The sequence below is a fragment of the Aspergillus stella-maris genome (genome assembly GCF_047715825.1).
Source record: "Aspergillus stella-maris strain CBS 113639 unplaced genomic scaffold BDV14scaffold_56, whole genome shotgun sequence".
NCBI lineage: Eukaryota > Fungi > Ascomycota > Eurotiomycetes > Eurotiales > Aspergillaceae > Aspergillus > Aspergillus stella-maris.
This window is the reverse complement of record NW_027396850.1, coordinates 1-27502: the sequence shown is the minus strand read 5'-3', so window position 1 is coordinate 27502 and position 27502 is coordinate 1. Positions and strand designations below refer to the sequence as shown.

Below are 27502 nucleotides of genomic sequence, written 5' to 3'. Positions count from 1 at the left end.
CAAGACCAGCTGATCTCAGCCACCTGTCTACGAGTTCCAGCCGTAACGTTGACGCCCTGGCAGCCTGTATAGAGCACTGACTCGTATTTATCGATCCAGATTCACAGAGAAGGTCAAGCGGCTTCACCGACATTTCCCAATATGGACCGGCGGACATGTCCGAGGCTCATTGTTCGGGGCAGATGATGTTGTTGAGCCACCTGGATGGTCATTAGAGGGCCGTGGCGCGTAGGGGAAATGCTGAATCGGATCTTGGATTGCCCGCCGAATGTTGGCGGGAGTGAAGATTCTCCGGCAAACTGTCCCGATTGAAAGGTGGAAACGACATGGGGAGGTATATAGGGCGCGAAAGACTTGGTTGCGTTCCAGCGGAAAACGAAAGGGCAACTCATACCAGCTTCTACAAGAGTAATAGCTTCACCATGCGGACCCCAACCTCCCCTTCTGAAAGCGGTCGCCTCAAGCCTCTGGCTGTCGTCGGCCTTGCATTGCGGTACCCTGGAGATGCAGTGTCACCGGACAAATTCTGGCGGATGCTGATGGAGAGACGATGTGCTTCTTCAAGATACCCAGCCGACCGCCTGAACATCGACGCCCACTACAACCCCACGGGTAATCGTCAGGATACCCTTTCCGTTGATGGGGGTCACTTTCTTACTGGCGACATGGGCGCCTTTGATCCTGCCTTCTTCTCTATGACTGCTGCCGAAGCAGAGGGCATGGACCCGCAGCAGCGGATGGCGCTTGAACTGAGCTACCAGGCACTGGAAAATGCAGGAGTTTCCATGGATGAAGCGTCGGGGACCAGGACTTGCGTGTTCACAGGGTGCTGCGCTAGCGACTATGGTGCTCTATATGCAAAGGACCCCCAATTCGCTGGGAAGTATGTTGGGTACACCCAAGCGATGAGCATGGTTGCCAATCGTATTAGCTGGTTCTTCAATCTGCAAGGACCAAGTGCGAATGTGGATACCGCATGCTCGAGTAGCCTTGTTGCTCTCGATCTTGCTTGTCAATCAATATGGGCCGGCGTGTCGTCGATGGTATGACCCGCTATCTTCTTACCCTACCTATGGTCTGCTAATTCTACTTAATAGGGCCTTGCAGTTGGAGTGAACCTCATTCTAGCCCGGGAATGGACGAACGGCTTGGATAATCTGGGGTTCTTTTCCAAGGACAACAGATGTCTCAGTTTCGATAGCAAGGCCAATGGTTACTCCCGTGGTGAAGGTCTCGGAGCTGTAGTTATAAAGCCATTGGAAGATGCTGTTCGAGACGGCGATACTATTCGTGCGGTGATTCGCTCGACACTTTCGAACCAAGATGGACATACGCCTGGAATCACCCTTCCGAGTAGAGATGCTCAACGAAAGCTAATCCAGGAGGCCTACTCTCATGCAGGCTTGTCACCCGCATATACAAGATATTTTGAGGCCCATGGAACAGGTACGGCTGTGGGTGATCCAACAGAAACGAGGGCCATTGGCGCTGTTTTTCGACAGCATCGTTCTGAGGAAGATCCACTTTATGTGTGAGTCCTCCAATTCAGCCAGGAACCGATACAGAATAACGCGCTAATATTGATTCCAGCGGATCGGTCAAGTCCAACATTGGTCACCTTGAAGGAGGAAGCGGGATTGCTGGGGTCATCAAAGTCATTCTGTCTCTTGAACATGGCATCATCCCTCCAGTGAGCGACCACTACAAGTCTCTCAATAAAAGGATTGATGCAGAACACCTCAATTTGCAGGTCAGCTTCCCCGTTCTTATTGATTTAACTCACTCACGACAAAATAGGTCGTTTCGAAGCCTGACCCTTGGCCACAGGGCTTGCGTCGAGCATCCGTGAACTCCTTTGGCTTTGGAGGTGCCAACAGCCATGTCATTCTGGAGGACGCATATCACTCACTCCTTGACGCTGGCCTCGATGGGAATCACAATACTACATTCAACGTTTCCACTAACGGTGAAAATGGCGAACACACATCAGTTGAGCACTGTCAACCCAATGGACACAATGGTACCAATGGCGCAAATGGCCATGGACTAGATAGGAACAGTAATTCGAATCCAGACACTGCTCGTGTTCTGGTATGGTCCGCTGCCGACAAGGACGGGCTTTCCCGCATCGCTCAGAACTGGGCAGAATATTTCCAGGGTACGACTGGTAACACCAAGCAGGCCCCGGAGTATTTTGAGAATTTATCGTACACTCTGAACCAGAAAAGAAGCCATTTGGTGTGGAGATGCGCTGCGACTTTCAGCGCTGTTACCGAGCTGGAGAACGTCGTCGATCAATGGAGCACGCCCGTAAAAGCCTCTACAGATCGCACACTTGGGTTTGTCTTTACCGGAGTAAGGTATCACCAGTTGAAGATATGGTTCAACGCTGACAGTGTGTAGCAAGGAGCTCAGTGGCCGGCCATGGGCTGTGAGTTGATGAGTCGATACCCGGTCTACCGCACCGCCCTCTTCCAAGCTGGAGAGTATCTGCAGACCCTGGGAAGTGACTGGGACCTCGTGGGTATGTATCTGAGTCGCATCATACTATGTTTGAACAACGTCTAATGGTCCAAACAGGGACACTTCAGGACGATTCAAAAGATAGTCCAATCGATGAACCCAGGTTCGCCCAACCACTATGTACGGCCGTGCAGATAGCCCTCGTGGATTTGCTATCGACGTGGGGTGTGCGGCCAACTGCAGTCCTAGGACACTCCTCTGGCGAAATTGCCGCTGCGTAAGGGGACCTTCATTCCACGTACCTGACTCATGCTGACCTACCACACAGATACTGCTCTGGCGCTATCTCACGAGAATACGCCCTGCGTTTGGCGTATTATCGCGGAGTTGTCGGGAGTAGGCTCACCACATCGTCTTCCATGAGCGGCGCCATGATGGCAGTGTCTTTATCAAAGGAGGATGCTGAACAGTATATCAGTGATTTGAAAGACGACGAAGACCAAGCGGGAATTGTAATAGCGTGTTTGAACAGCCCCAAGAGCACCACGCTGTCCGGTCACCGCCACAGGATCGAGCAACTACACGCAATCCTAAAGAGCCAGGACGTCTTAGCCAAGATCCTCCCTGTCCCGGTCGCATACCATTCGTTTCAAATCCAGGAGCTCGCCGCTAGCTACGAGGCTGAAATTGGCGATGACACCCACATTCTGTCCGACTATACAGGAAGACCGCCTCAGATGGTCTCTTCCTTGCATGGGAACATGGCGACTCACGAGGAGCTGTCAAAAGCTGCTTATTGGGTGGCAAACCTGGTGTCGCCCGTCCGTTTCGTGGATGCACTGCAAAGGTTCCATCTAGGGTCTGCTGATGCGCCCACGAAAAAGCTTGACGGCTCTCACAGGGACCAAATTGGGATTGACTCGTGGTTGGAGATTGGTCCACACACAGCCCTACGTGGTCCGTGTCGCGATACTCTGTCAAAGTCGGGTACAAGCCTTGAGTATCTACCCACCATCATGCGCAAAGCAAATGCAGTCAAATCTATGATTGACACAGCGGCACGCTTACATTGCCTTGGTCACGACATTGACCTCCAGGCCGTCAACGCCCTGCCAGACGCGTGCAAGACTGTCAAGCCGAAGGTCCTTACGGACTTGCCATCCTATAATTTCAACCATAGCAAATCATACTGGCGTGAGGGTCGCATCAGCAAGGGCTTCCGCTTCAGGCGGTTTGGTCGGCACGAGCTTCTGGGATGGCCAGATGATGATTGGAATCCAATGCTCGCTAAATGGAGTAATATTCTGCAGCCAGCGGACCCAGTATGGGTTCAGGATCACAAGGTATGCCCCAAGCCTCCCCCGCCTGCTTTTGATTAACATTTTTCATGGTAGATCGACAACGTCACTATCTTACCCGGCGCATCTATGGTGACCATGGCCATCGAGGCTATCAAGCAGGTCGTCGACTCTCCGGAGGCCATCACCGGCTACGAGCTCAAGAACGTCAATTTCATGTCCGCGCTGAAAGCTCCAGCTGGAGGTAATGGCGCTGAAACTCGGTTCCACTTACGGCCTCAAGGCACATCGACGGCTGGCAGCACGAGCTGGTGGGAGTTCACGCTCTTTAGCCACGACGGCTCGTGGGTGAAGAACTGCTCGGGCGGCATCAAGGCAGTTATCGACCCTTCATTTGACCCACCGGTGCCTGTCAAAAAGCTGGAAAACCAATCGATTGCCTGTACCACAGCCCTTGACGCCAATCGCTTTTATGAGATGCTCAACTCATTTGGATACCAGTTCGGACCCGCTTTCGTGCGAATCTCAAGCATCAAGTCCGATCTGGATCATCACCTACTTACCGATGTTCTGCCCTATGCGGGCAGCCACGCTCACTGGAGCGAACAATACACTATCCACCCCACCACTCTCGACGCGCTGATGCAGACGGTCCCGCTTCTTCGGTCGCACGGTGGTACCAAAAAGATTCCAATCTCCATCCCTAGCCACATTGGCAGAGCCTGGATATCCAGCACCGGACTGAAGGCTCCTGAGTGTCAGTCCATGAAGGTGGCGACGACCATCAACCATTTCGGACGCCAGGAGTGCGTATCAGAGATCTCTGTGTGGAACCAATCCGGGGAGACGCCTCTGATAGCAGTTGAGGATGTCATTTTCACCAGCATTGGTTCCCAGTCCGAGGAAGAGGCTGGGAAGCTGCAGCATAGGGCCAAGTGTCAGCAAATTGAATGGAAGCCCGATGTAGATCTCATGTCGGCGGACGACGTTGGAGAGTACTGCTCCAAGGGTCCGACGAGTCGCAGAAGCTCCAATATGACATCGATGCAGATTGATACAATGATTCATGGATATATCTACCGGGCCGTTCAGCTGCTCGAAGCTCCAGATCGTGAGAACACTTCAGCTGAGGCGCAGAGGTATGTTGGGTGGCTGCGGCATGAGGCCGGTAAGAATGAGAGACATCGTCTTCAAACGAGCAATGATGAATTCAGCGAGCTCTGCGCTGAGGTTTCCGGCTCCGGTGCAGAGGGTGCGCTATATGTCAAAGCAGGAGAGGCGCTTCTCGAATTCGCGCGCGGAAGTAGAGAGACCTTGCACATATCTGACACACTGCTCGCCGAAGCATCGTTTGTTGAGAACGTAAGACACCCCACTATTTTTCCTTTTCTCCTTTGGAAGTGCTCATAACTCTTGCCGTTTAGTGGCGATCATCTCCAGCGTTGCAACATCTTCACAGCTACCTTGATATCATGGCACACAAGGAGCCTAATATGAAGATACTGGAGGTGGTCGACGGGCCTGCGGCGATCTCTGCCTTCGTTCTAGATGCCCTTGCTCCCCAGTCCTCTGATGACAAAGAGGTGCCACGGCTCCAAAAGCTTGACATAGTCGGGGTGCAAGAAGACACGCTCTCAGCCTTGACGACGAAGTTTGCCTTCGCCGGAGACCGAGTGGCTCGAAGTGCCACAGATATTCACCACACATTGGACAACGACGTCGAAGCTCAGTACGACCTTGTCATACTCAATGCCTCAGACTCTATAGCCGAGCTCACCCTGTCCAATTGTCGAACAATCTTGAAAGAGTAGGTGCCCATATAAACTGTTGAAGTTCGCTGCTAACGCCGGGCAGGTCTGGGAGGCTGCTGCTGATCGAGAACGACCCATTCTCGCTCCGTCGGTGCTTCACTGCAGGTCCACCACAGAGCTGGATCGCTGATCATATCGAACGCAAAGCGGAAGACAAGATCTCTTTGCTCGCCGCTACTGAATTTGGCCTGGGTGTTGTCCTCACTCGGGACCCCCGCGTCACAGTTTACTCGAGCGGCTTGGTCAACGATGTCTCATCTGAGTACAAGGCCCAGCATGCCATCCTGGTGTCGAGCGACGGCAGCGTGCCACAGCAGCATCTGGCCAAATCCATTGCAAGTACACTCGAGCATACGGGAACGTGGCGCGTGGACCCTCTGAGTATTGGACAGCCCTTACCTGCCGAGACAACGCCTGAGACTTTCGTCTGCGTACTATGTGAAGTCGATGGCCCGATGCTTGCGGCTCTCGACCAAGCCACGTTCCAATACCTCCACGAACTCTTCACTTCGTCTTATCGTGTCCTTTGGGTTACTGATGGTGTTGGTCGCGAGTCGTCACCTTTCTTCAATATTGCCGATGGTCTCTTCCGTGTCCTCAACTCCGAGTATGACGGTCGTATATTCACTACCTTGTCGCTCGAAAACATTGGCGCGGGCTCGGAGATGATCAGCCGTGTGCTCAATTCAGTGCAATCTTCCACAGCTGAGACGGAGTATATTGAGCGATCTCGTATACTCCATATCCCTCGCGTCGTGGAGTCTACGCCAGCCACCAAGGCCCTGGCCCGGTTTCAGCCAATCGAGACGCCCACCTTACAGCCATGGAACGCCGAGTCCGATCGCAAGCTCTCACTTGAGACACCCGGTCTCCTGGACTCACTTCATTTCGTGAAAGACACCGATCGAGCTGCACCCCTGCCAGGTCACATGATGGAGGTCAAGGTCAAGGCAGTCGGTGTCAACTTCCGCGACCTGCTCGTCATGCTCGGCAGGATGGATCAAACAACGGTTGGTTTTGAGTGTGCGGGAATAGTGACTCGCCTTGGTGCCGATTGCGGTGATTTCGAAGTCGGCGATCACGTTGTCGGCTGCGAGTTTGATACGTACCGCAGCTATGCCAGGTTACAACGAGACACCGCGGTTCGCATTCCTGCTGGTATATCGTTTACCGATGCTGCGGCTACCCCAATCAACTTTGTGACTGCATGGCACGCACTATCGGTATTGGCGAATGTACAGCCTGGAGAGACAGTACTCATTCATTCAGCTGCTGGTGGAACTGGGCAGGCCGCCGTGCAGGTCGCGCAGTTCCTGGGAGCAACAGTGGTTGCGACCGTGGGTTCATCCCAGAAGAGAGAACTCATCAAGACACTGTACGGCGTTCCTGATACCCACCTCCTTAACAGCCGATCTACCGACTTTGCGGCAGGCGTCAAGCGTTTGACAGGCGGACAAGGCGCCGATGTCGTCCTAAACTCGCTGTCAGGTGACCTGTTGATGGCTTCGTGGGAGTCTATCGCACCGTATGGCCGGTTTATCGAGATTGGAAAAAGAGATATTATGGGACATGCTCCTCTGGATATGTATTACTTCCAGCGCAATGTTACTTTCAGCGCGATCGATGTCGCTCTCATGGTCAAGGAGCGCCCGCACCTGGTGGGCAGGGCACTACGCGCGGTGATGCCGTTAATTGCAAATGGCGATTTGAAGGTCTCCAGTCCTACATCGGTGTATGGAGTTGGAGAACTGGAAGTAGCCCTTCGGATTATGCAAGGTGGGCAGAGTTCCGGAAAGGTGGTCATCGAGATGCGAGATGCCGATAATGTGAAGGTAAGACTTCTACCTCCAGCGCGAAGTAAATCGCTAATAAGCACTAGGCGGTACCTAGCGAGCAAGCCCAGCACTACTTCGACCCCAATGCGACGTATGTGATTGCTGGTGGACTCGGTGGTCTTGGTCGCGGAATCGCGCGCTGGATGGTCACTTGCGGCGCCCGGTACTTGATACTGCTGTCGCGGTCTGGTGCTCGTGATGACGAAGCGGTCGCTTTGCTGGAGGAACTTGCTGGAAATCAGGTCACTGCTTTAGCAACTCCTTGCGATATCACCGATCGCTCAATGTTGGAGGCATTCCTGGGACATGCGTCTCACTGTATGCCTCGGATAAAAGGGTGTATTCAGTCGACTATGGTGCTGAAGGTACGTGTTTTCTGTATTTCTGGTGCTCTTCTCCTTCTCACTGACAAATGCAGGATGCCATGTTCGAAACAATGAACTACGAGCAGTGGACGTCAGCAATGGACCCCAAAGTCCAGGGCACATGGAACCTACATGAGCTCCTCCCTAATGGTCTGGATTTCTTCATCATGCTGTCGTCCATAGCAAGCACCATGGGCAACCGCGGACAGGCAAACTACGCAGCTGCCAACAGCTTCATGGATGCACTCGCGCACTACCGCACATCAATCGGAGAAAAGGCCACAGCGCTGAATATGGGCCTGTTCCTCTCGGCGGGTATTGCTGCGCAGTCTTCCGAGTTGCAAGAGAAGTATCTATCTACGTTGCCATTCACACCTGTTACAGAGGGGCAACTGCATGCACTACTCGCTTACCACTGCTCTGGCCTGCCCGACCTACCTGCACAGACAATCCTCGGCCTCGAGCCAACGGAAGCACAGCAACGCAAAGGCCCCGACGCATCCTACTGGCTTCGCAAACCTGCCTTCAGACATCTGGCCATGACTTACTCCAGCACCGGCTCCTCCGAAGAGAATAACGACACCGGGAACATCGAGGCATCGATCGCCTCAGCGACAACAATCGAAGAAGCAGCGCCCCTCATCACAGCCCTCCTCGTCTCAAAGCTCGCTTCATTATTGTCTTCACCAGCCGACGAATTCGATGTCAAGAAACCGCTGCATGCTTACGGTGTTGACTCGCTCGTTGCAGTTGAGATACGGAACTGGTTCGCGAAGCAGGTAAAGGTTGATATTGCGGTATTTGATTTGCTGGGTGGTGCGACAATCGAGGGGGTGGGGAGGTTGGTTGCGGGGAAGAGGATGGCGTAGCGGGATGTCAGCGTCGAAAATGGAGATGGGTCGTTGACAGCATAGAGCGTGAACTATGAGCCTAGCGAGACAGAAAATTGTTAGCATAGCTATCTAATCAAAAATATATACTAGGAGTGGACATCTGAGTTGCTCGGAAATAATACGCGGTTAAAGTCGGGTCAAGAATGCAAGGAAGGCGCGACTGGTACTCGCGTTCATGCCTGCCGGCTTAGTGCGCTCCTTCCCGATAGCGCGGACGGGTCGCGCTTTTCTCGTGTTCCTTACCAAATATAGAAATGGTAGGTACGACCCAGACGGCGGGCCGTTTTCGCACCTTCCCATATCGGTTCTCCACGGATGAGTCGTCGCTCATGGTTGCATTGTGTTTGGTCCCAAATAAAGGGCGATGGAAGCTCGGGTAGGAAAAGTTTCCGTGAGATCAGTGCGCTTCAGGGGGATTTTTCGCGTCTATGTCTTTGAATGAGATCTTTTCCTCTGCATCCTGCAAGTCGCTCAATCATCTAGGTAATTGCCAGTCGAAGCCTTCGCATCTAACGCATATCTCTCCATAGCTAGCCATTTTCTTGCGACCGGATCCAGCAAGTGCATATTTAGCATGATATGCGAGTCGAACGGTGTGTGATAAGTGAACGGGGCAAGTTACACGCGCGCTCGAGGAAATTCTAGCCGGCGGTTTGATTGGACGCGGCGCGAACACTGTACTCTTCGGGGGCTACTCGGGCTTGAGGCGAGCTGGAAACAATCTGCAGCTCTCAAAAGTAAGCTCTCTGACCTGCCGGGCACTCATTGGTCGGGTGCCTTTATCCGCGATTCGATAGGTACGTCCGGAGTACACAGTACAGTAGTCAAGCTTGCAGAAATTCGCTCAAAGCTGCAGAGGCGCCGCAAGCGTCGCGAACTGCTGCAGTAGCCAGTTTGGACGTTTGCCTCGTATACGAAGTAGCTCTCGGTCGCATTTCGCCTTCTTTCGCCCAGACGGGGCAACCACTCCTTACCTTAGCGGGCATGACGATGAATGATGAACCGTTCATCGATCTGTGGGTCCACGTGTCCTGCTCCTCCGGCTGTCTACCGCTGGTTCTGTGCCGGTGCGAAGGGCGAACAGCGGCAGCGCGGGAGTGCCGTGCGCTAGACAAAGCGTGGGCGACCGGGCGCGGATCTCGCGTTCGGAAAATCGGCGCTATCTGAGCATACGCACGTGCCACTTGGTCTACGGGCTAGCCCGTATACGAGCATCCCGGCGACTTTCAGCTGCAGGTTGCAGAACTTTGACAGTATGACGGGTGCCTGAATTTTGCGCGAGTGGCAGACTCCAATGCAGAGCGAGCGATAAGACAGGTCTTTTTCTTTTTGGCGCTATTCTGCGACACGGGCTGGTGGGCTGTGCGGTGCATTGGCTAATGACTTCGCGTAAGTCCGAGGAGAGCAGGGGGGGTTTCTTGAGAAAAGACTGGAAATTGGTAGGTCCGGCCAAGAGATGGTTCTGACCGAGGTAAAGATGAGATGTACCTACTGCTTGCACAATTTCCCTTCCCGTCATCTGTGGCATATCTTCGGAAGCCCAGGGTGTCCCACAATATATATATCCGATGCAAAAATGTAGCCGCTTATGCGTGCACGGGAGCGCATATCGGTCGGCTCGACTGGTATCGGGGTCCATATCCCAGCCGTCCTACTATATGACCTGGCCCGAAGGAAATGCCATTGAGATCGTAACCGCAGGAGTAACCAAAGTGGGAAGATGCTCACGGTCGGTCTGCCCGAGAGAGGGAACTACAGAGTAGCTCACCGGGACCAAGTCGAGACCAAAGCCCCTTATTCAGAAAAACAGGAATAACGAAGGTTGGGACGAATCAAACAACTGACGATGCGGGTGCGTGATTTCCAGAGCCCACAATACACGCTCCTATAACATCATCGTGCGTTGAAGGACCAGGACGATGGTATTAGTTTCCAAGAGTTAGGTTCGATTGCTCCAGATGCGGGCTACGAAGTATAGAACCGCGATCTTGGTACGGCTTTGCGAATCTCGATTAGCCGAGCTGCTGTGCCGTGGTCGAGCTTCGCTTGGGACGAACAGTACCCACAGCGGGTGGTTTCTCCGCCTTGTCCCGGATGTTGCTGATCGATCGGAGGGTACCATTGTCCTTTCACTCCATCAGCGACGATATCCTTGTCTATCTAGTTATCAGGATGGCGATCCGAGTGTCATGGCGGACCGTCAATGAGGTCCCTGGAGACAGTAGTGATATCAGTTCAATGCGAATATGCGGGCCAAAGAGATCTTCGCTGCGCAAAAGTGCGAGGAGAGTAATAGTGGGATATGCAGCTGTTGGATGAGACAATAGCTGGAGCTTATAGATGCATGAAGGCGGATACATGACGCAGTGAGGGGTAATACTTACCAGCTACCACACAATTCGGCAGTACACTCTGTGCAGCACAAAGTGCGAAAGGATAAGCGCAGGGGCGTAGCTGCCCGCAGATCCACCGTTCCCCAAGCCTGAGTAATGTGATCTTGAGATCATAGAAGAACGCCGATATTCTGCAGAATACATGCCAAATCCCGAAGACCAGACCTGCAGCTCTAGCTAAGCGAAGTGTTAAAAGGATGTTGGAAGCTGAGAGTGGCAGGTGTCTGTGGGTCCCGATTGGAATGGTAACCGGCATCGAGGGCTTAGGTGGGGGTGTTGAAGTTTGACATGGAGATCGAAAACCACATAATTGTCCAATGAGGGGTAGGAAACATGCCAGACACCTTGAAGTCAATTGAGTTTGATGTTCAGCGACCGGAAATTCGGAGTCCAAGCGGCAGGAAAGGGTAAGAGGAGCAGGGCATAGCTATGGGTAGACAAGTTTCATCAGAGTGATGACCCACGATAGCAGTAGGAAGTTTGGAAGAGGCAAACGCGGAGAAGCATGCATGAATGATATCAGGAGCTGCATGTTTGAGCCGAGGCGGGCATTATAGGTTGGAATTGGAACATGCTAATGCAAGGTCAGTGGAGAATATGACGAGTCGGACGAACCTCCCAGCGGCTGGCTGAACTTGGACTTAGAGAAGCCCTGTGCTCCAAGGGTCAAGGATTCCTGAATAACTTGAATGCTCGTGAAAGTGCGATGAAGCACCGTGCTATACAACAACCTGGAGGCCATAGCAGTCTTTGTCGAGGTGGTTCAGCGGGCGGGATGGTGACAGTGTCGATCCGATTCGAGGTTCTCTGGGGCCCAGATCGCCGGAGCGGGCGAACCAAGAATATGGCAGGGCTAATAATATCAAATCTCCGGGATTATCCTTACTCGGTAGCGCGATCATGCAGATAGGAGTGGGGCAATGCAGAAGAAAAGAAGAAGAGGAGGAGGAGAGACGCAGAGAGGACAGAGCGTGAGAGGAGGAAGAAAGTTGGGGAACTGCGGCGAGCTGGGCTGTGGATACACTAACCTGGATTGGGCATGGCGCCCAGGAGCACTCAACCTTCAGCTTCCTTCAGCCACTACCACTTCTTCCACTGCTTCCGATTCTTCCTCTTTGGTGTCTTCAGCTACCACCCTCTCGCCAGATTACCCCAGCTGCGTCGGTCACACGTGCATGCTCTCAATTAATTCCTGGCGTCTAGGCCATCATGGACGTGGTGGCCGCGGAGTGCCCGCTGCAGTTCCGCACTGGACCACTACAGAATGGAACCGTGTGTTAGTCAATAATATGGCCGGATCTGCGAGATCAACTAGTGCAAGTTCTTGTCTGTGCTCCAAACCCCGCTCCGATCTCGAGTTCGTCTAAGGTAGATCCGTCTATCACGCTTGGTTGCTTACCCACTGCTTTTCCTCCAGTCTCGTCCGTGGCCTGTCATTGGGTTTGTTCCGATGCAGCACAGCATGACTGCTGCACTTTGAACGGATTGACATGAACATCTGTCGGCGCCTTGACCAAGACTCTGATTCTTACTGGAAACGGCCTGCGGGCTGACGGTTTTGCCAGTTGCGGTTGCAGCTTGCCAACAATGGAAGTCATGGAGGGCAATCCCTGCAATGGCACTGTAGCCACGGTTCGCTCTGACTGCATGGTATGCACCTCCTTGTGTGTCTCCACCACCAATTGGAGCTCTTTCGTCACTCATGGGCCTCGCAGCCATTCCGCATCAGCGAATTCGACCCAGGGCGGCTAGGTTCTGGAGCTCTACCCCAGCTGGATTCCCAACACGACGATCCGCCTGCATGATTACACAAAGTCGAGCTCATCACATTGGACCCATCAGCCAGCCACGTTCGCGAAAGTCCGCAATGAAGTACTCTGTACATGTCGGGATACCCAGAAGTGAGACGCTGACGTTGATGCAAGAACCCCAGTAGCAGGCAGTACACCTGCAGGTATATAGGGGCACATCCCAACCCTCAATCAACCATCCAGTCTAAAGACCTTTTTCACTCTTACTAAGATAACATCTTTACTATACACCGTCACTCTGTATTCCATCCGCCGCCTACTACATTGTGGGTGTTGCCCTTGCTCAGACGAAACCCTGGAGGCAATCCCGGCTCACCAATCTCATAACAGGCGCTCCTCAGGCACCTGTCGGACATTACTTTGCTGTTGCTTCTCTTCCATAAACGAAGATTCAGAAGTTACTACTTCGAGAAACACTCGACTCAGCTGCCGCTCCCTATTCCCACGTGTATTACGCTGCCGGTGCTTCTCATCTCCTAAAGAAGCATCACGATCTACCGCTTCGAGTCGGACTGAATCAAACACCTGCTTTGGATTTCGACGCATTCTTCGCTGCCGTTGTCTCTGTGGAGAGTCTTACGGTACAGAAACTTCCCGCTTACGCAAGTCTTTACTTCGTTGCATCTTATCTTGTGGCTGCTGTGGCTACACTGAACCACAACAACGATCTCACGAAACATCTCGCTCATCCCACGCTAAGTGCAAATCTCGCCTCCATTGTATCCTGACGTGCGGCTGTGTTCGTGGTTCTGAAGCACCAGTGGAAAAGTCCTCCCCCAAACTCACTCAGATAAAAACGCCCCCTCCCACCTCTGGACCCTCGAGGCCGTACAAACCGGACTACAACCCCTCCCCCAAGACCCCACTGCGTTCCAAGCTGCCTCAGACGATAAGGTCCACAAAAGCCACACCCGAAGTCACCATGGCCCCCTCTATCATGTCCCCCGTTTCCCCCACCGCAGACGGAATCTTCCGCCACAAGCGCATCTCAAGCTCCCGCCGCGTTTCCGGAATCAATGACGGAGATAGCGTCGTTTCAGGAGCCGGTCGCTCTGTTGTGTCCCCGAGAGTCACTTCCCGCAACTTCCGCTCTATTGGGTCGACAAACATCTCCAGCGTTGTCAGCTCCCTCCAGCGTCGCAGCGGCGAGGAGCTTGGAGCCAATGCAACTTCCAGGCTCTTGACTGCCACTCACCTCTCGCTTCTGGAGTGGATCAGGTCGGAGCGCATGAGTTTGCTACCTCCTGAGGGCAGTGACTATGACAAGGTCCTTGCTTGGGCTCAGCTCTTTGTCGACCGTTTGAACTCGTTCGATGTGGCGATTGAGCAATTTGCCGGTGACAGCTACCTGGCCGCTCAGCTTTCCTACGGATACTGCGCTATGCTTCTTGAGGTACGAGATTCCACCCCTATTCGTTGGCCTTACACTAACTTTACCTTAATAGCTCGGAAGAGAGAATGCGAGTGCGTTGATGCTTTCCTTCGGATTCTTCTACAGTATCTCGATGTCTTTGGTAAACCTCTTGGAGCGTACCGAACTCTTCAGTGTCACACAGGATATCCAGGAACAGCTCGTGCTTGCGCTCTCCGACCTTGTTACTCTTGTTGCAAATGTGTCTACCCATTTCCACCAGGCAATCCGTGGATTGACATCGGCTTCCGTCTCTGTGAACATCTATCGCACCTTCCCTGGTCAAATCCAGACCTTCCAGCAGCGCTGCGAGAGGATTTCCGAGTCTATGTGGAGGCACCAGCTCCTACGGGAAAACTTTGACGCAGATAAAGGTAATGTTACTGTCGTATCCTGAATATGAACCTTTCTAACATGAGAATAGTTTCCGAAGTCAAGGCTATTAAGACATGGCTTGCCCCAGAGGATCCTGTCGTAGGTAGCATCGTGGACAACAGCTCTCACCTGGCCCAAGACCGTGAGGAGCTCACGTGTCTTTGGATGGGCCCGTATTTGACACGATTTCTCAAGACCCATCAGAAACATCTCAGTATCACGGGCCAACCAGGATCTGGCAAGACTGTGCTAGCCTCTGTCATCATCGATCACCTCCAGCATCCTCACGGTGGTGTCTCCTATCAGACCATCTTCGTTCCCATAAGTAAGTCGGCTTCGTTTTTACATGTTATCTTTTCCTACTAATACATGGATCAGACGGCCGCATTCCCGCTCAAACTAGCTCGTTCGCTGTTGCGAGGTCAATTCTGTCGCAACTCTTCGAGAAACGCATTGGCAACATTGCCTTGTTCCGCATCCTCACTGATGCACTGCGTCGCAGCAACGGAACGGCTGACCATGAAACCTACGACAGTATACTTTGGGATGCTGTCGAACATGCATTGGGTGCTTCTCTCAAGGGTGCTAAGGAGTTGGTCCTCGTCGTGGATGGTGTCGATGAAGCCACCTGTGGTGAAGACAAGTTGCTCCAGAGACTTACCAGAGCCGCGAGCAAGTCATCCAATGCTAGGTTTATTACGCTCGGCTCCCAAACTCCACCAAAGATCGAGGGACAGGCTCGCGTTCGCATCACGGACGACAACATCTTTGACGATATTGCCGCTGTCGTACGAGGCTGCTTCAACCACAGCCATGCCTTCTCCAGTCTCCCGTCCATTGAACAAGAGACCGTTATCGAGCGTATCGCTCAGGCCTCTCACAGCTCGTTCCTGTCGGCTAAACTCATCGCCAAACGTGTTCGCCGAGAATCCAGCCCGGAGAGCCTCCGCAAGACCCTTGACAGCCTTCTTTCGGCCAAACCCACCGTGACCGATTTTGTCCTCCACTCCTTACAGCAATCGGAAGTCACTCCCGAGGGCAAGCTAATGCTTCTCTGGCTTGCAACAGCTGAGCGCCCACTGCATGTACAAGAGCTCGCGGCACTTGCTTCCATTCAAACTGACAAACTCACTGTTTCTGACACCCGCGTCGACCCATTGCACGCCTTGAAGCCCCTCAACTCTCTTGTCTTCCTGCAGTATGACTACTTCTTTTTGCGCCATGGTCTTATCCGCACTGCTGTTGTCGATGTCTTCAGTCAAGGCAAATTGATCCCATCTGTCAAGGAACGCCACGCCGATTTGGTTACCAGGCTGCTCATCTACATCAAGACCAATGTCACTGAGCAGCAGGAGCCTTCATCGCTGCCGACTCTTGATTACCATGACACGACGACTTTGTTGGACAAAAATCCGCTCTTGGACTTTGCTCTGCGCTACTGGATTCCTACCTTCCGTCAGACAACAATTTACACCAAGGATGGTGAACCCTCTGCATCCAAGGATATCGCCAAGGTCCTGCCGACCTCCACAACAGTCGTTCGCCTTCTACGATCCGTGCTGGACAACATTTCCTTGCCTAATCTTTTGACGTTCCAAACCACGGTCGCCAACATCTACCGGACCGTTCTCACTACAGAGGATGTAACCACTCTGCAGACGATTATTATCTTGGCGACTCTCTTCCGCCAGGTGCACCATCCCGACACCTTGACTGTGTTTTACGAGTCGTCCGTTCTTAGTCAGAAGCTCCTCACAACGCGTCACATTGTAACCATGCAGATGGTCACAACCTTCTTAGACCTGACCACTGAGAACATTACGGAGACCAAGACTGATATTATGGTGAAGCGCGAGGAGCTGCTTTTTGTCCTTGTTGAATGCTACAAAGTTCACTACGGAAAGACATCCCAGAAGGTTGTTTCCGTCTTGCAGACTCTTGCGGAGCACTACCGCAAGATCAAGGACACCAAGAATCTGGAGAAAATCACTGCCAACATTCAGACCCTCACAACGGGTGATTATGGTACCACTAATGGTTCTTCTGGGACGCTCGATGTTCGCCTCGTTGGCCGCGGTGATAAGCTGGCTGACAGTGGATACCTTCTCCGCCTGGATCTTGATGAGGAAGACGACCTTCTCGAGAATACTGAGTCGTACGAGGTTGATGCCCTCGTCAGGCTTGCGGAGAAGTACCTCCAGAGTGGCCGAGTGGACCTCGCCGAGCGCACTTACGTTGAGTTCTGGCAGCGAGCGACCCTTGAGTCTCGCGTGCATTCATCCGCTTTGTGGGAAGAGAAGAAGATAAAGGTCATCCTTGCCTACACTAACTTCTTGAGAACCCAGAAGCGTGAGAGTGAAGCCTCATCGGTTCTCACTAGCTTCTGGCAGGACTACCAGCACTCCAGCCTCAGTCTGACCGACTCTACGGCGGTCCATCTCCAGGAGATTGCCAAGGTAATGAAGAGTGTCGGACTCTCCACGGCTGCATTGAGCGTTTTTAAGCAGGTTTCGGAGTACTATCACAGCACCCGTCGGTCAGAGTCTTCCAGCGCCAAGGAGGTGCAGCACCTGTTGCACAGCACTTCTGAAGAGGTTATGCACTCGGCCTCCTCGACCTCGGTTGTCTCCGAATCCACTTTGGAAGAGATGATCTTGGAGTCATCCAGCTCTTCTAGCCAGGTCAGCCAGAGTTTCTATAGCAGCACGGAGACTTTGCTTGCCCTCTACATGTCGCAGCGCCGCTGGCAGCACGCTTCTCGTACGATCAAGCAGATTCTGCGAAACACCTGGACGACCTTCTTCGCTACTACTGTTCAGGACGTCACTCTTCCTCAGAAGCACGTCGACAAATCCCTTGCCCTCGCCGAGCGCCTCGCACAGTGCTACCACTCCCGTCACCGCCTGACGAAGGAGCAAGACACCCGTCTGCGTATTTACTACGCTGTCCGCTCAGGACTGAACGTTGAGGATAAGCTCCGCCAGCATCACGTCTCGGAGCTTCTTCGCCTTTTGGAACGCACTTCTCAAACTGATCCGATTATCAGTGTCTACCAGGAGCTCTTGCACGATTACACCAAGCACTATGGTCCCGAGAATCCCAGCGTAATCCAGACCCTTCGCACGTTGGCTGAGCTGACCCGCCCTCGGCCGATCTTCTTGGACTACTACCAGCAGATCATCCAGGCGTTGAGCAAGGACGGCAAGTATCACCCCGACTCCTTGGAGCCTTTGGACATTGTTGCGACAGAACTCTGGAACCAGGGCCGCTACTCGGATGCTCTTCACTACTGCCAGATTCTCTTCACTACCTGGCTCAGCCAGCCCAAGCTCAGCCCTAAGTTCCAGGATGAGAAGTTTGTACAGGGCGTCTTCAATCGCTACATCAAGTCCCTGCGTGCGGTGCGCACCGACTACACTACGATCCACAAGGTCACCACTGAATACCAGACGAAGTGCAAGACGGTATTCAGTGCAACGGCTTCAATCACTGTGCAGGCGACATTGACCCTGGCTCAGCTATGCCAGGAGTCCAAGCACCACGAGATCGAGGCTATCCGTCTGTACGAAGAGCTCCTCAAGATCAACTCCAATGAGGTCGACATTCAGGACATTCGAGGTACTCTGGATGCTCTGTATGAGGAGCAGTCTGCCATCCTCACCAACTCTCAGCTCACTGAGACTGCATCCTCCGCCCAGGTCGACCAAGCCGTCAGGGTCCTCAGGAAGCGTGTCACCTCGCTTCGTGAGAGCTACGGTTGGGCTCATGAGGAGTCTCTCAGCAGAATGCGTGAAGTCATCAGCTTCTACTCTAGGCAGAACAAGACCGAATCGGTCGTTCAAGAATTGCAAGAAGCAACCGTCAACATTCTCTCCACCGAGACTTCTATTACTCGTCTGAGCGAGGCCGCCGCAACCATTGTGTCTTCCTACATTGCCACCAAGCAAACCCACAAGGCAATTGAGCTATCCGATGAGGTCTACCGTCAAGTGATCCGCAAGGACACCTCCAATGTGAAGTCTTCCAAGTTTGACCTCACATCTAAGAGCCGTGCCAGTCTTATCTTCCTTGCCCAGCTTGAGCACCAGCTCTACCGTCAGACATCCACTGTTACTGAGATTCTTGCCTCGCTGACCACCGAATTGGTCTACTTTGAGGAGTTCCGTCAACAGATTCAGTCCAGCAGCACGTTCCTATCCGCCAGCGCTTCTGCTGCTCGCCTTCACTACTTCTTGCTCACCAACAACCGCCAGCAAGTTGCTAACGACATTACCAATGAATTCATCACCTACTTCCTCGCCCACGAGGGTAAGCGCATTGGATTCAAATCCCCGGCCGAGGTCAAGGTTTTCATCATGATGGTGCTCAGCTACTTCAGCACCCGCCAGTCGCAAAACATTGTCCGCTCGGTCGGTATTGCCAGTAACACCCACGTTCTCGAACTCATCAAGCTGGGTAAGTTCGACGAGGCCTGTGAGCTGGCCTTGGCGTCATTCAAGTACATTGCTGCCCAGGAAAGCTACCACACCCCTGCCGTCGCCCGATTCGTTCTTGCCCTCAGCATGAACGTCTCCGGTCGCGGCCTGCAGCTAAACGACACCCACCGCAAGAAGATGCTCCTGACTTCCGCGACAATTATCCAGGACGTTCTCAAGGTCCTGCAGGAACTCAAGATCAACCTCGCCCAGGTCGGCCTCAGCCACCTCAACGACCTCATCGGCCTTCTCGGCGAACAGGGCGACTACCAGACTCTCGCCATGGTTCTCACCTCGATCTGGCATAGCCGCGAGGCCCAGCGCGACTGGGACCCCTACACCACCCTGTCGCTTGGTCGCCTCTACATCATGGTGCGCTACCTGGTCGGCGACACTACCTCCGCTGTTCGTCTTGCAGAGGACATCGTCTACAACTGCCGCCGCGTCCATGGCGCTCGCCATCCCAGCACGCTCACCATGTCCATCCTGCTTTCCCAGCTCTACACCGGTGTCGGTCAGCGCTACCAATCCAACAAGGACGCCCAGGAGCTCGCGAACCGCTACTACAAACGCGCTGCCGCCCTCCACGAGAACATCCTCCGCGCCCTCAGCGACCCCACCTTTGACGATCTCGACGGCAGCCTCTCCGGCGACGGCTCAATCCTCGACCTCGACGAATCCGTTGAAGCCTTCGGCAACGGCAGCATCGACGACCAAGTCCGTACCCACTTCAAGCTGTTCAAGCTCGCTATCCAGCGCCTCGGTGGCTGGCCCAAGGAGTACTCTGAGTACGAGCGTCTCAATGCTGATCTTTTCCGCGAGTACCCTGCTGCTCTGAAGGGTATTGAGGGTACCGAGAAGTGGGACCTCAAGGGCTTCGGATCCGGTAAGGCCGAGGGCACCGAGGATCTCGTCGACACGGAGTTCAAGGAATGGAACCTTCTGCATGACTCCCGCGAGCACCTCATTACTTCTAATGGTGCGAACGGTGTTGGTGCAGGGGCTATTGAGGAGGAACTTTGATTTACACATACCTAGTATTCTGATTGTACCTAATCTTTGATCTTCTGCGCCTTGTGTGCTTGTGTTTGATGTTTCTCTGACGACTTGACGTCGGTCTTTCGTTTGTACACTGTACTTTATTGTTTATTGTATCTAGCGGCTAGTTTAATCGGAATGGGCTCTCTAGTCATTCGAATGATGTCCCCGTCTTCTCACGTCCTAGTAAGAGTCAGTATCCGAAAATCGTCTTTAGCACGAGACGATAAAACGAACCATTGTCCACGAACAAAACATAAGTATGACGAAGAAGAACCATGACGTATTTAAATAATGATTGGGAAAATAGACGAGTTCTTCCACTTAGATACTAGATATCTATTGCTGAAAGATTAAATGGAGGTAACTATTGTATATTTTTCGCTACGCGTTCTGTGTAGCACAGTCAATCTCAAAAACCAAGGAGAGTAAGACACCCTACGCATTATTCGGAGACCCAATGAAACCTGGAAGAAGGGACTCAAGGGGGGAACGTAATTCTAAGCATATGTTTTTTAGAGAATTCGAGGAAGCGTGATCCGGCTGTAGAGGCTACTTTCCATCGGATAACAGAGAATCATACTATGCAGACCTTGGAACCCACCCGTAAATCCACCCGCGATGAGATGGCTCGGACATAAGTCAACTTACAGCCGTATCGGTGTGATAACCGTAAAATAGGCAGGAGAAAATGGTATCAGGAAGAGAAGGAGCGACCCTTGACCTTGGACTGTAGGTCCGTTGGGACCGGACCACCTCAATCAACGACTTGCCGGTCCCGTCACTCCCATATGTTTTAATCGTCTTGCTATTCCTAGTTCATCAATTGTAGAAATACATACCTCATATTCTCAATTCCTTCTTGTATATTCATAAAAGAGCATACCCCACACCATGGCTACCATGCGCAACGACCCTGTCGACATAGAAAAGCTCCTGCGTGACCTCATCCAGAATATAGAATGCGAGATTCAAACGCGAGACTCACCGGACGACCACAAGCCTGTATCACCGGACTACCACGAGAATATTCTGCGTTGGTCAGACGTCGTTGTCAATCGTCCGGTTCGGCTCACTATACTCTTCATCCCCTTCCAGGAGCTTCTCCGACGGACCTGACTGACCCTTCATCAATAATAGGCAATAATCGCGCTTCCAGATCTAACTACGGAGATCTCGTATATTATACTCGCATGCGTGCGATACCATGTTGATTTCGCCGTCGCTTGCGGCAGACATACCACGAGTTCCGCGTCGTCGTCAAACGGCGGGCTGATCATCGACCTGCAGAAGATCAAATATGTAGTTGCGGATGAAGATAGTATGACGGTGAGGATTGGAGGTGGGTGTCGGTGGAAGGATGTTGATGATCGTCTGGTGGGAAAGGGTCTCGCCCTCGTGGCTGGGATTGTGAACGATACTGGGATTGGTGGGATCACGCTCGGCGGTGGCTATGGCTGGCTTGCGCCCAAGTACGGGTTGATAATCGATAATCTGTTGCAGGCGAAAGTGGTTCTAGCAGATGGAAGCGTCGCTATTGCGTCAGAGTCGCAGCACCCTGATCTCTTTTGGGCGATTCGAGGAGCAGGGCAATGCTTTGGTGTTGTTGTCGAATTCATCTTTAAGGCTCACAAGCACAAGGACCCTGTTTGGGGGGGAACGCTCATGTTTTCCCACGGTAACATCGAGAGCATTATTGAGTTTGGCAATAACTTGATTGAAACAACGAATGGAGATTCGTCCATGGTTGTCCAGCTTTCCAGATACCCCTTTGCCGGTACGGAACGCTCCCTAGGCATCATGGTCTCCGTCTTCCACTATGGCAAGAAAGAAACAGCTTTGCCTATCTTTCAGCCACTCCTCGATCTGGGCCCTGTGGTGGACACAACAATGGAACGGACTTACGCCTCAGTCAACAACATGCTGACAGCAGATGCGAGGCGCGGTGGTCGCAACGTATCCAAAGGAGCCGCCTTCACCACGCCCCTTCGGCCAGAGTTCATCAGGGAGAAGATCATTCCGGCGTTCGAAGCCATTCATCTTAACATTGCGGGCGGAGATCGCTCTCTTATTGAATTCGAGTTCTACAAACCCGACAAATGGTGCGAGACTCCTGTTGTGGCGACGGCACACGGGCACCGTGGTCCATTTCAGAATGCCATGGTGATGCTGTATTGGAACGACGTAATGGAAGATATCAGAATGGAGGCATGGTGTCGAGTTGTTGCGCAGCTCGTCGCTGACGAGCGGAGCAACAATGGCCGGCCGGCTGTAGGACCGGTGACAGAGTATGGCAATTACGATCATTTGTCTGCAGATCCGCGTGATGTTTTTGGGGTAAACTATCAGCGCCTTGTTGATATCAAGGCCCAGTACGACCCCAGTAATGTCTTCAACAAGTGGTATCAGCTGTGATCGCAGTCGGGTATTGTGGGTAGGGTCGACTGGCGCTGTTGCTTTGGCCTATTATTAGAGCTTTATGTTATTCTTTGAATCGAAACCAGCCATATCATTAGTCCAGCATGCTGAGATTTATTACTCCGTAAATCCTCCAGGCATTAGGAGAGCGATTGATGCTCGGTGCTGAGAGTAACCATAAGGCATCCACGGGTCTGACAAGTAGGGCACAGCTCGAATCCTGGACCACTGACCAGCCAACGCACCTGCAGGTAAGAACCTCCCAGAAACCGCCCAATCCCAGACGAACCACAGAAACGACTGAACTCTCTCGCATCGCAACGCCCAAAAATAAGCCGGAGTTCCTCCGACCACCTCACCCCCTGTTGAAATCGAATCCTTCAGCTACCGTACAGTTAGCCGCGAATCCCGACGAAAATCACTTCCAATAATTGGTGGGTCCCTCACTCTTCAGCACTCCGCCCAGCTCCAGCCGCATATCAGCATCAGCCCCAGCGGTATTCTGTAGACTAGAGACTAGAGACCATAAAAGATAGCGCCCGTCAGATCAAAGTCAACCTGTGCCCAAATGTAGTTAAATTAGGCGCGCTACGCCGCTAGGCACCGACAAGCTTTGTCGGGCGCACTGAAACTCCGGCTTGGGGTGGGAAATGGAAATACTCCGGGCTGGACTGTGGTCCGTTGTCCTTGGTCTTCTGTCTGATCTCCTTTGCCTTCTTTCGTGATTCCTGGCTCCTGAGTCTTACTCTTGGGTCTTGGGGTTGGATGTGGCTTGCCCTTGGGCTGGACTTGGGTTGGCCTGGGCTGAGTGTGGCGCTTACTGCAGAATCGGCAAGGGTGTTTGTTTGGTTCATTTCTTTTTTATTTTGTTTCCTGGATTTCATTGATTCTGGACATCTCCGTATGTGGGCCTCGTAAAGACTAGTAGGGTCGGGTTACGGGGTGCCCTGTACGGGATCCGGAGTACTAACTGTTATCCCTGGTTGAGGATCTGGAAATCAATCTGGGGTTGAATAAGCGGTAGCGCTCGTATTAGTGGTTGGCTCTGACTCGTGCTGATTTAACTTAGGGCCTTGGGAGATTCTATACTGGGTGCCTAGTTGTTGCCTTGTGCTGGCATATTCCAACGGCGGACTTATTGTGTGATTTGCGTTGACGTGTAGGGGAGGGAGATATTGGTAGTAAAGGGGCCCAGTGGAAGGAGAGAATATGGATATATATTATCGTAGTATCGCTCGCTATTATATAATGGATAGAAAGAATGACTTTACCGTTTCACAGTCGCGGCATCCATGAACGCGCCGCGTCAAACTTCGTCTGCGTCTTCCACTGCAGATTGGAGAACAATGGAGACAGAAGGAACGTGTCCTCGCCAAAGCAGGCATTGTCAATCTTGCAGTATCGGCGGTCGAATTGTTGTATTAACGCCCCCAGCTTGGCAAGCTCAGCACGCAGCGTGTTTGCTTGACTGACCTGTTCCTTGCGATAGTCAGAAGGCGATACAGGCGCGGATGCTGTGCTGGCGGGTGTCTGACTCGTGTCGCCTCCTTGCAGAACCTCATCGACTGCAGCCGTCATGTGGTTGAGCAGAGCAATGAGTGGTAAGAGCAGCAGCATCCCTGGTGTATGCTGTGGATCTATGCAGTCCAGAACGGATCCGCATAGAGCCATGTTTGCACGATGGTCCGCCAGGAACTCGTGAAAATGGAACCGATGGGGCGCCCTGGAAACTTCTAGCTGAGCTAGCTTATAGGTTATGTTTTGCTGGCAGGCGCAGGGTCCAGTGGGCTTTGGACAGCTTGCAGTGGGGGCCGTTTCGATTTGGCCGTGTCGTGAGCCTGGTGGTGAGATGGGGCTGAGCGGCAATGTCAGCGGGGGAAGGGCCGCCTGCGGTGCGACCCAAGGCTGCGTTGAGGGAGGCTGTGAGCTCACGAGATCTAACTCAAAGGAAAACGATGAGGGATCCGAGAGCGACGTATCCCATGACTCCAAGGATAGGAGAGTTGATAGGTCAAGGTCGTTGTTCAGGAACCCATCCGTGTATGGGTCGCCGTTCGCCCAATCCGGAAAGTGCGTCGGTTCCGTCAGCCCATCGATAGAAGAGGTAGAATCGGTCTCTAAGACAATAGGCGGTGTTACGGAAGTAGCTCTCTTCTTCTCGCTTGGCTGGCGTGCGTAATCTCCTTGTTGATCAGGCCGCGGCCTTTTCACTCCTCGAAGAGAAACCCCATAGACGCAGGATGTATTCCTTGTAGCACAGCGTCGACATGTCGGTCTATCTTTCGAGCATTTGACTTTAGCCTGATTGCATTGACTGCATGAGCTTCGAAGCGGAGGGTTGACGCGACTTGGGGACACAATCGGAGCAGTGGGTGAAAACAGGGGTGCAGGCATGTCTGCCATCTCCGGCATGGGAAAGGCACTCAACTCGGCTTGAGTTGGAGATGACATATCTGACTATTGTCGAGGAAGTGACCGAGTGTAACTGGTGTTGTCTTAATATATGGAAATTATATAGGTAGTCGTAAAGAGCGGGCGAGCAGAACTTAGGTCTTATAGGTACCGACCGGGTCCCTCTGCCACACAGCACATTGTGTCTGACCTTCGCATGCTTACCGGTAGTTAGTCACTGGCAATCCGGATTGGTGTAATCATCAGGCCTTACGGTCATGAACCAATGATCTGCAAAGTCAAGGATAATGGACCATTGGGGAGCCTCCAATGGCCCTTGTCCATGTCTCCATCGTCATGGCTGAGCTGCCGAATCTCTGTGGAGCGGATCTGGCCGAGCGCTGAAGGACCACTATCAATCCAATTTCTGGTTCCATAGCGTCGCCGCCAGCTGTGTTACGGAGCTGTTCGTACCGATGCATGAGCAGAGTGGATCACTATCACGCAGATCGGACCCACGGGTGCACCTCTCTCTGGCACCTGCTGTCAGCGCGACGGGACGAGCTCGGGAACATCACAGATCGACTGGACAAGAGCATCACTGCCTTGGCCAGGAAAATATGTCCACCAGTAATGGCATCATTGGAAATCCGGCTCATACTGTGTATTGACGAGGTGGATCAAATATAGTGACCACCGTCTTACATGGTCCCTCGGGCTCCCTGCGAGCTCAGCACGGCACCAGTGATTCAGTTTCAGGGCGCTGAGATGTACACTGACTTTTGGAAGTGAAAAGGCTCACTGAAGAAGGCCCAAAGCGAATAGGCTCTGATGGCAGCGCTAACTTGAGATAGGCACCGGACTGCTGAAGCTAAGCACGGCATTCAACATTATTCCTCGGCCATCCTATTTAGACTTCACAATGTTAAGTCCCTTATACGATTCGAGGTAGAATGTCTGCGGCTTGACTGACAGGGATTGCCGAGGATTTGCTTTGGGAGGCGGCACCGGCAAGCACTTGCAGGGCCAGATGTTTATGTTTCTGACAGACTGAACGAAGAAGTGCGAGAGTAATGGGTTGTGGTATCGGCAGCCAAGGATACGGGTGGTTCCACGAGAGTGATTAAGCGATCCTCTAGTACATCGAGCTGACGAGGCCTGTGATAAAGTTTCTTGGTTGAGTGGAACTGGAATGTGGCACATCGATCGACATAATGAGAGCTTTGATGCGCTCAAGGGTTGTTTTGCTAGCAAGACCCTCCTTTCAAACCACTGAACTGCTTCATTGTATCCCAATATTAGCGACTGCCTCCAACGGAAGTCACAACAACCAATAACCTTCCGGACCTTGCCGTCTTGAAGGTCTTCGATATCCAGGCTGGTGGCTCTGATTGTACATGTGTGGGGTCTTTGATCCGGACCCATTGGGATAGGGATAAGCAGGTTGATAGGGCCAGTCATTGTGGCTGGCTAATGTTCGGTTGCTGAACAATGGCTTACTCCTGATCCGCACTGCATGAACTGATCCTTGTGCAGGACACGATATGACATTGCTTTTACGGCTACTGGAAACTTCCGGCTTCGGCAGTTTGAGTATTGTGCGTAGTTCTTGCGGCTGGGTGATTCAACAGGCACCATCCGGCATGCAACGGAGCTATCGTCGTGCACGTGGGCATGATGCATTGACTGTCTTGAAAACAGCATTATGGAATTTCGGTAGACGTGTCCAAATATTACTTGCTCAAGTCCAGTGAGTGCCTTGGAACATTCTGACGGCACGTATAGCTGAAGTCAACAGAAGTGACGGATGATGGTCAACGTCATCCATGGAGCCACGACCAAAACACGAGAGGAGAGCAGCCGGAGAGGGAATGATCTTCCATGATGGCTGCAACTCGTCAACAAAGCCCAGACTCAAGCAAAGACGCATCCTACAGAAAGAGTTTGCGATTGGTGGATTTGGTTATCCAAGTTGCCGCCGCCAATTACTATCAAAAGCTGCTCAGCCGGTTCTACCTCAGACACGGGCGTTCAATGAAGAGAGTCGCCAATCTCCGCGAAGAAGCATCGTAGATGGTGCATCATTCGGGGAAAGTTCCGCTCATTCCAAAGCCAAGTGATCCATTATATCGCGGATAGTCGACAATAGGACGAAACAGAAATGGAATAGGCGCTTATGGCGTATCCGGAGTTCGGGCGGGACATGTATCTCCAGGGACGATTTAGCGCCAAGAAAATGGTTCTCTGCCAACAGTCCCCACTGTGCCTGCAGAAAGTACCCTCTTCCAGAGTGTGCTAAACCTGCAGCTGCGGATCGACGGTAGGGATCTCCTGTATATCTTCGTAACTAATCGACGCCATTTATTCATTGATGGCTGGCTAGCGGGCTACTCGATACACCGAGTCACGGTAAGCACGGCCCATAGACTCTCTGTAGCAACTAGCAGGGCAGGGATTCCCACATCAAGAGACGATCCAACTCGGTGACGGCGACCCAAAAAGAGGAATATAAACGATATTAATTT

General features: G+C 52.6%; 5 protein-coding genes across 5 annotated transcripts; 3 read left to right on the top strand and 2 right to left on the bottom strand.

Moving 5' to 3' along the window:
* Nucleotides 1–422: 422 nt before the first annotated feature.
* On the top strand, nucleotides 423–8641 carry BDV14DRAFT_203152 (type I polyketide synthase; the record flags this gene model as incomplete). The annotated part of the gene is made up of 12 exons (XM_073774217.1): nucleotides 423–1043; nucleotides 1098–1531; nucleotides 1591–1750; nucleotides 1798–2355; nucleotides 2404–2524; nucleotides 2581–2740; nucleotides 2792–3806; nucleotides 3858–5123; nucleotides 5186–5568; nucleotides 5616–7404; nucleotides 7452–7772; nucleotides 7826–8641. 12 exons carry the CDS (start codon nucleotides 423–425, stop codon nucleotides 8639–8641), a joined length of 7644 nt encoding a protein of 2547 aa, XP_073624963.1.
* Nucleotides 8642–10960: 2319 nt separating this feature from the next.
* On the bottom strand, nucleotides 10961–11433 carry BDV14DRAFT_179130 (uncharacterized protein). The gene has a single exon (XM_073769701.1). It carries the CDS (start codon nucleotides 11312–11314, stop codon nucleotides 11000–11002), a length of 315 nt encoding a protein of 104 aa, XP_073624962.1. The 5' UTR covers nucleotides 11315–11433; the 3' UTR covers nucleotides 10961–10999.
* A 2170-nt stretch (nucleotides 11434–13603) lies between these two features.
* On the top strand, nucleotides 13604–20312 carry BDV14DRAFT_112045 (NACHT domain protein). Its single transcript, XM_073765705.1, has 4 exons — nucleotides 13604–14262; nucleotides 14315–14654; nucleotides 14705–14980; nucleotides 15034–20312. The coding sequence occupies exons 1-4, from the start codon at nucleotides 13792–13794 to the stop codon at nucleotides 20151–20153; spliced, it is 6207 nt and encodes a 2068-aa protein (XP_073624961.1). The 5' UTR covers nucleotides 13604–13791; the 3' UTR covers nucleotides 20154–20312.
* Nucleotides 20313–21062: 750 nt separating this feature from the next.
* BDV14DRAFT_203150 (FAD-binding oxidoreductase) lies at nucleotides 21063–22583 on the top strand (the record flags this gene model as incomplete). The annotated part of the gene is made up of 2 exons (XM_073774216.1): nucleotides 21063–21233; nucleotides 21309–22583. 2 exons carry the CDS (start codon nucleotides 21063–21065, stop codon nucleotides 22581–22583), a joined length of 1446 nt encoding a protein of 481 aa, XP_073624960.1.
* A 1269-nt stretch (nucleotides 22584–23852) lies between these two features.
* BDV14DRAFT_179127 (uncharacterized protein) lies at nucleotides 23853–24380 on the bottom strand. Its single transcript, XM_073769700.1, has one exon. The coding sequence runs from the start codon at nucleotides 24255–24257 to the stop codon at nucleotides 23862–23864; it is 396 nt and encodes a 131-aa protein (XP_073624959.1). The 5' UTR covers nucleotides 24258–24380; the 3' UTR covers nucleotides 23853–23861.
* Between the last annotated feature and the right edge of the window lie 3122 nt (nucleotides 24381–27502).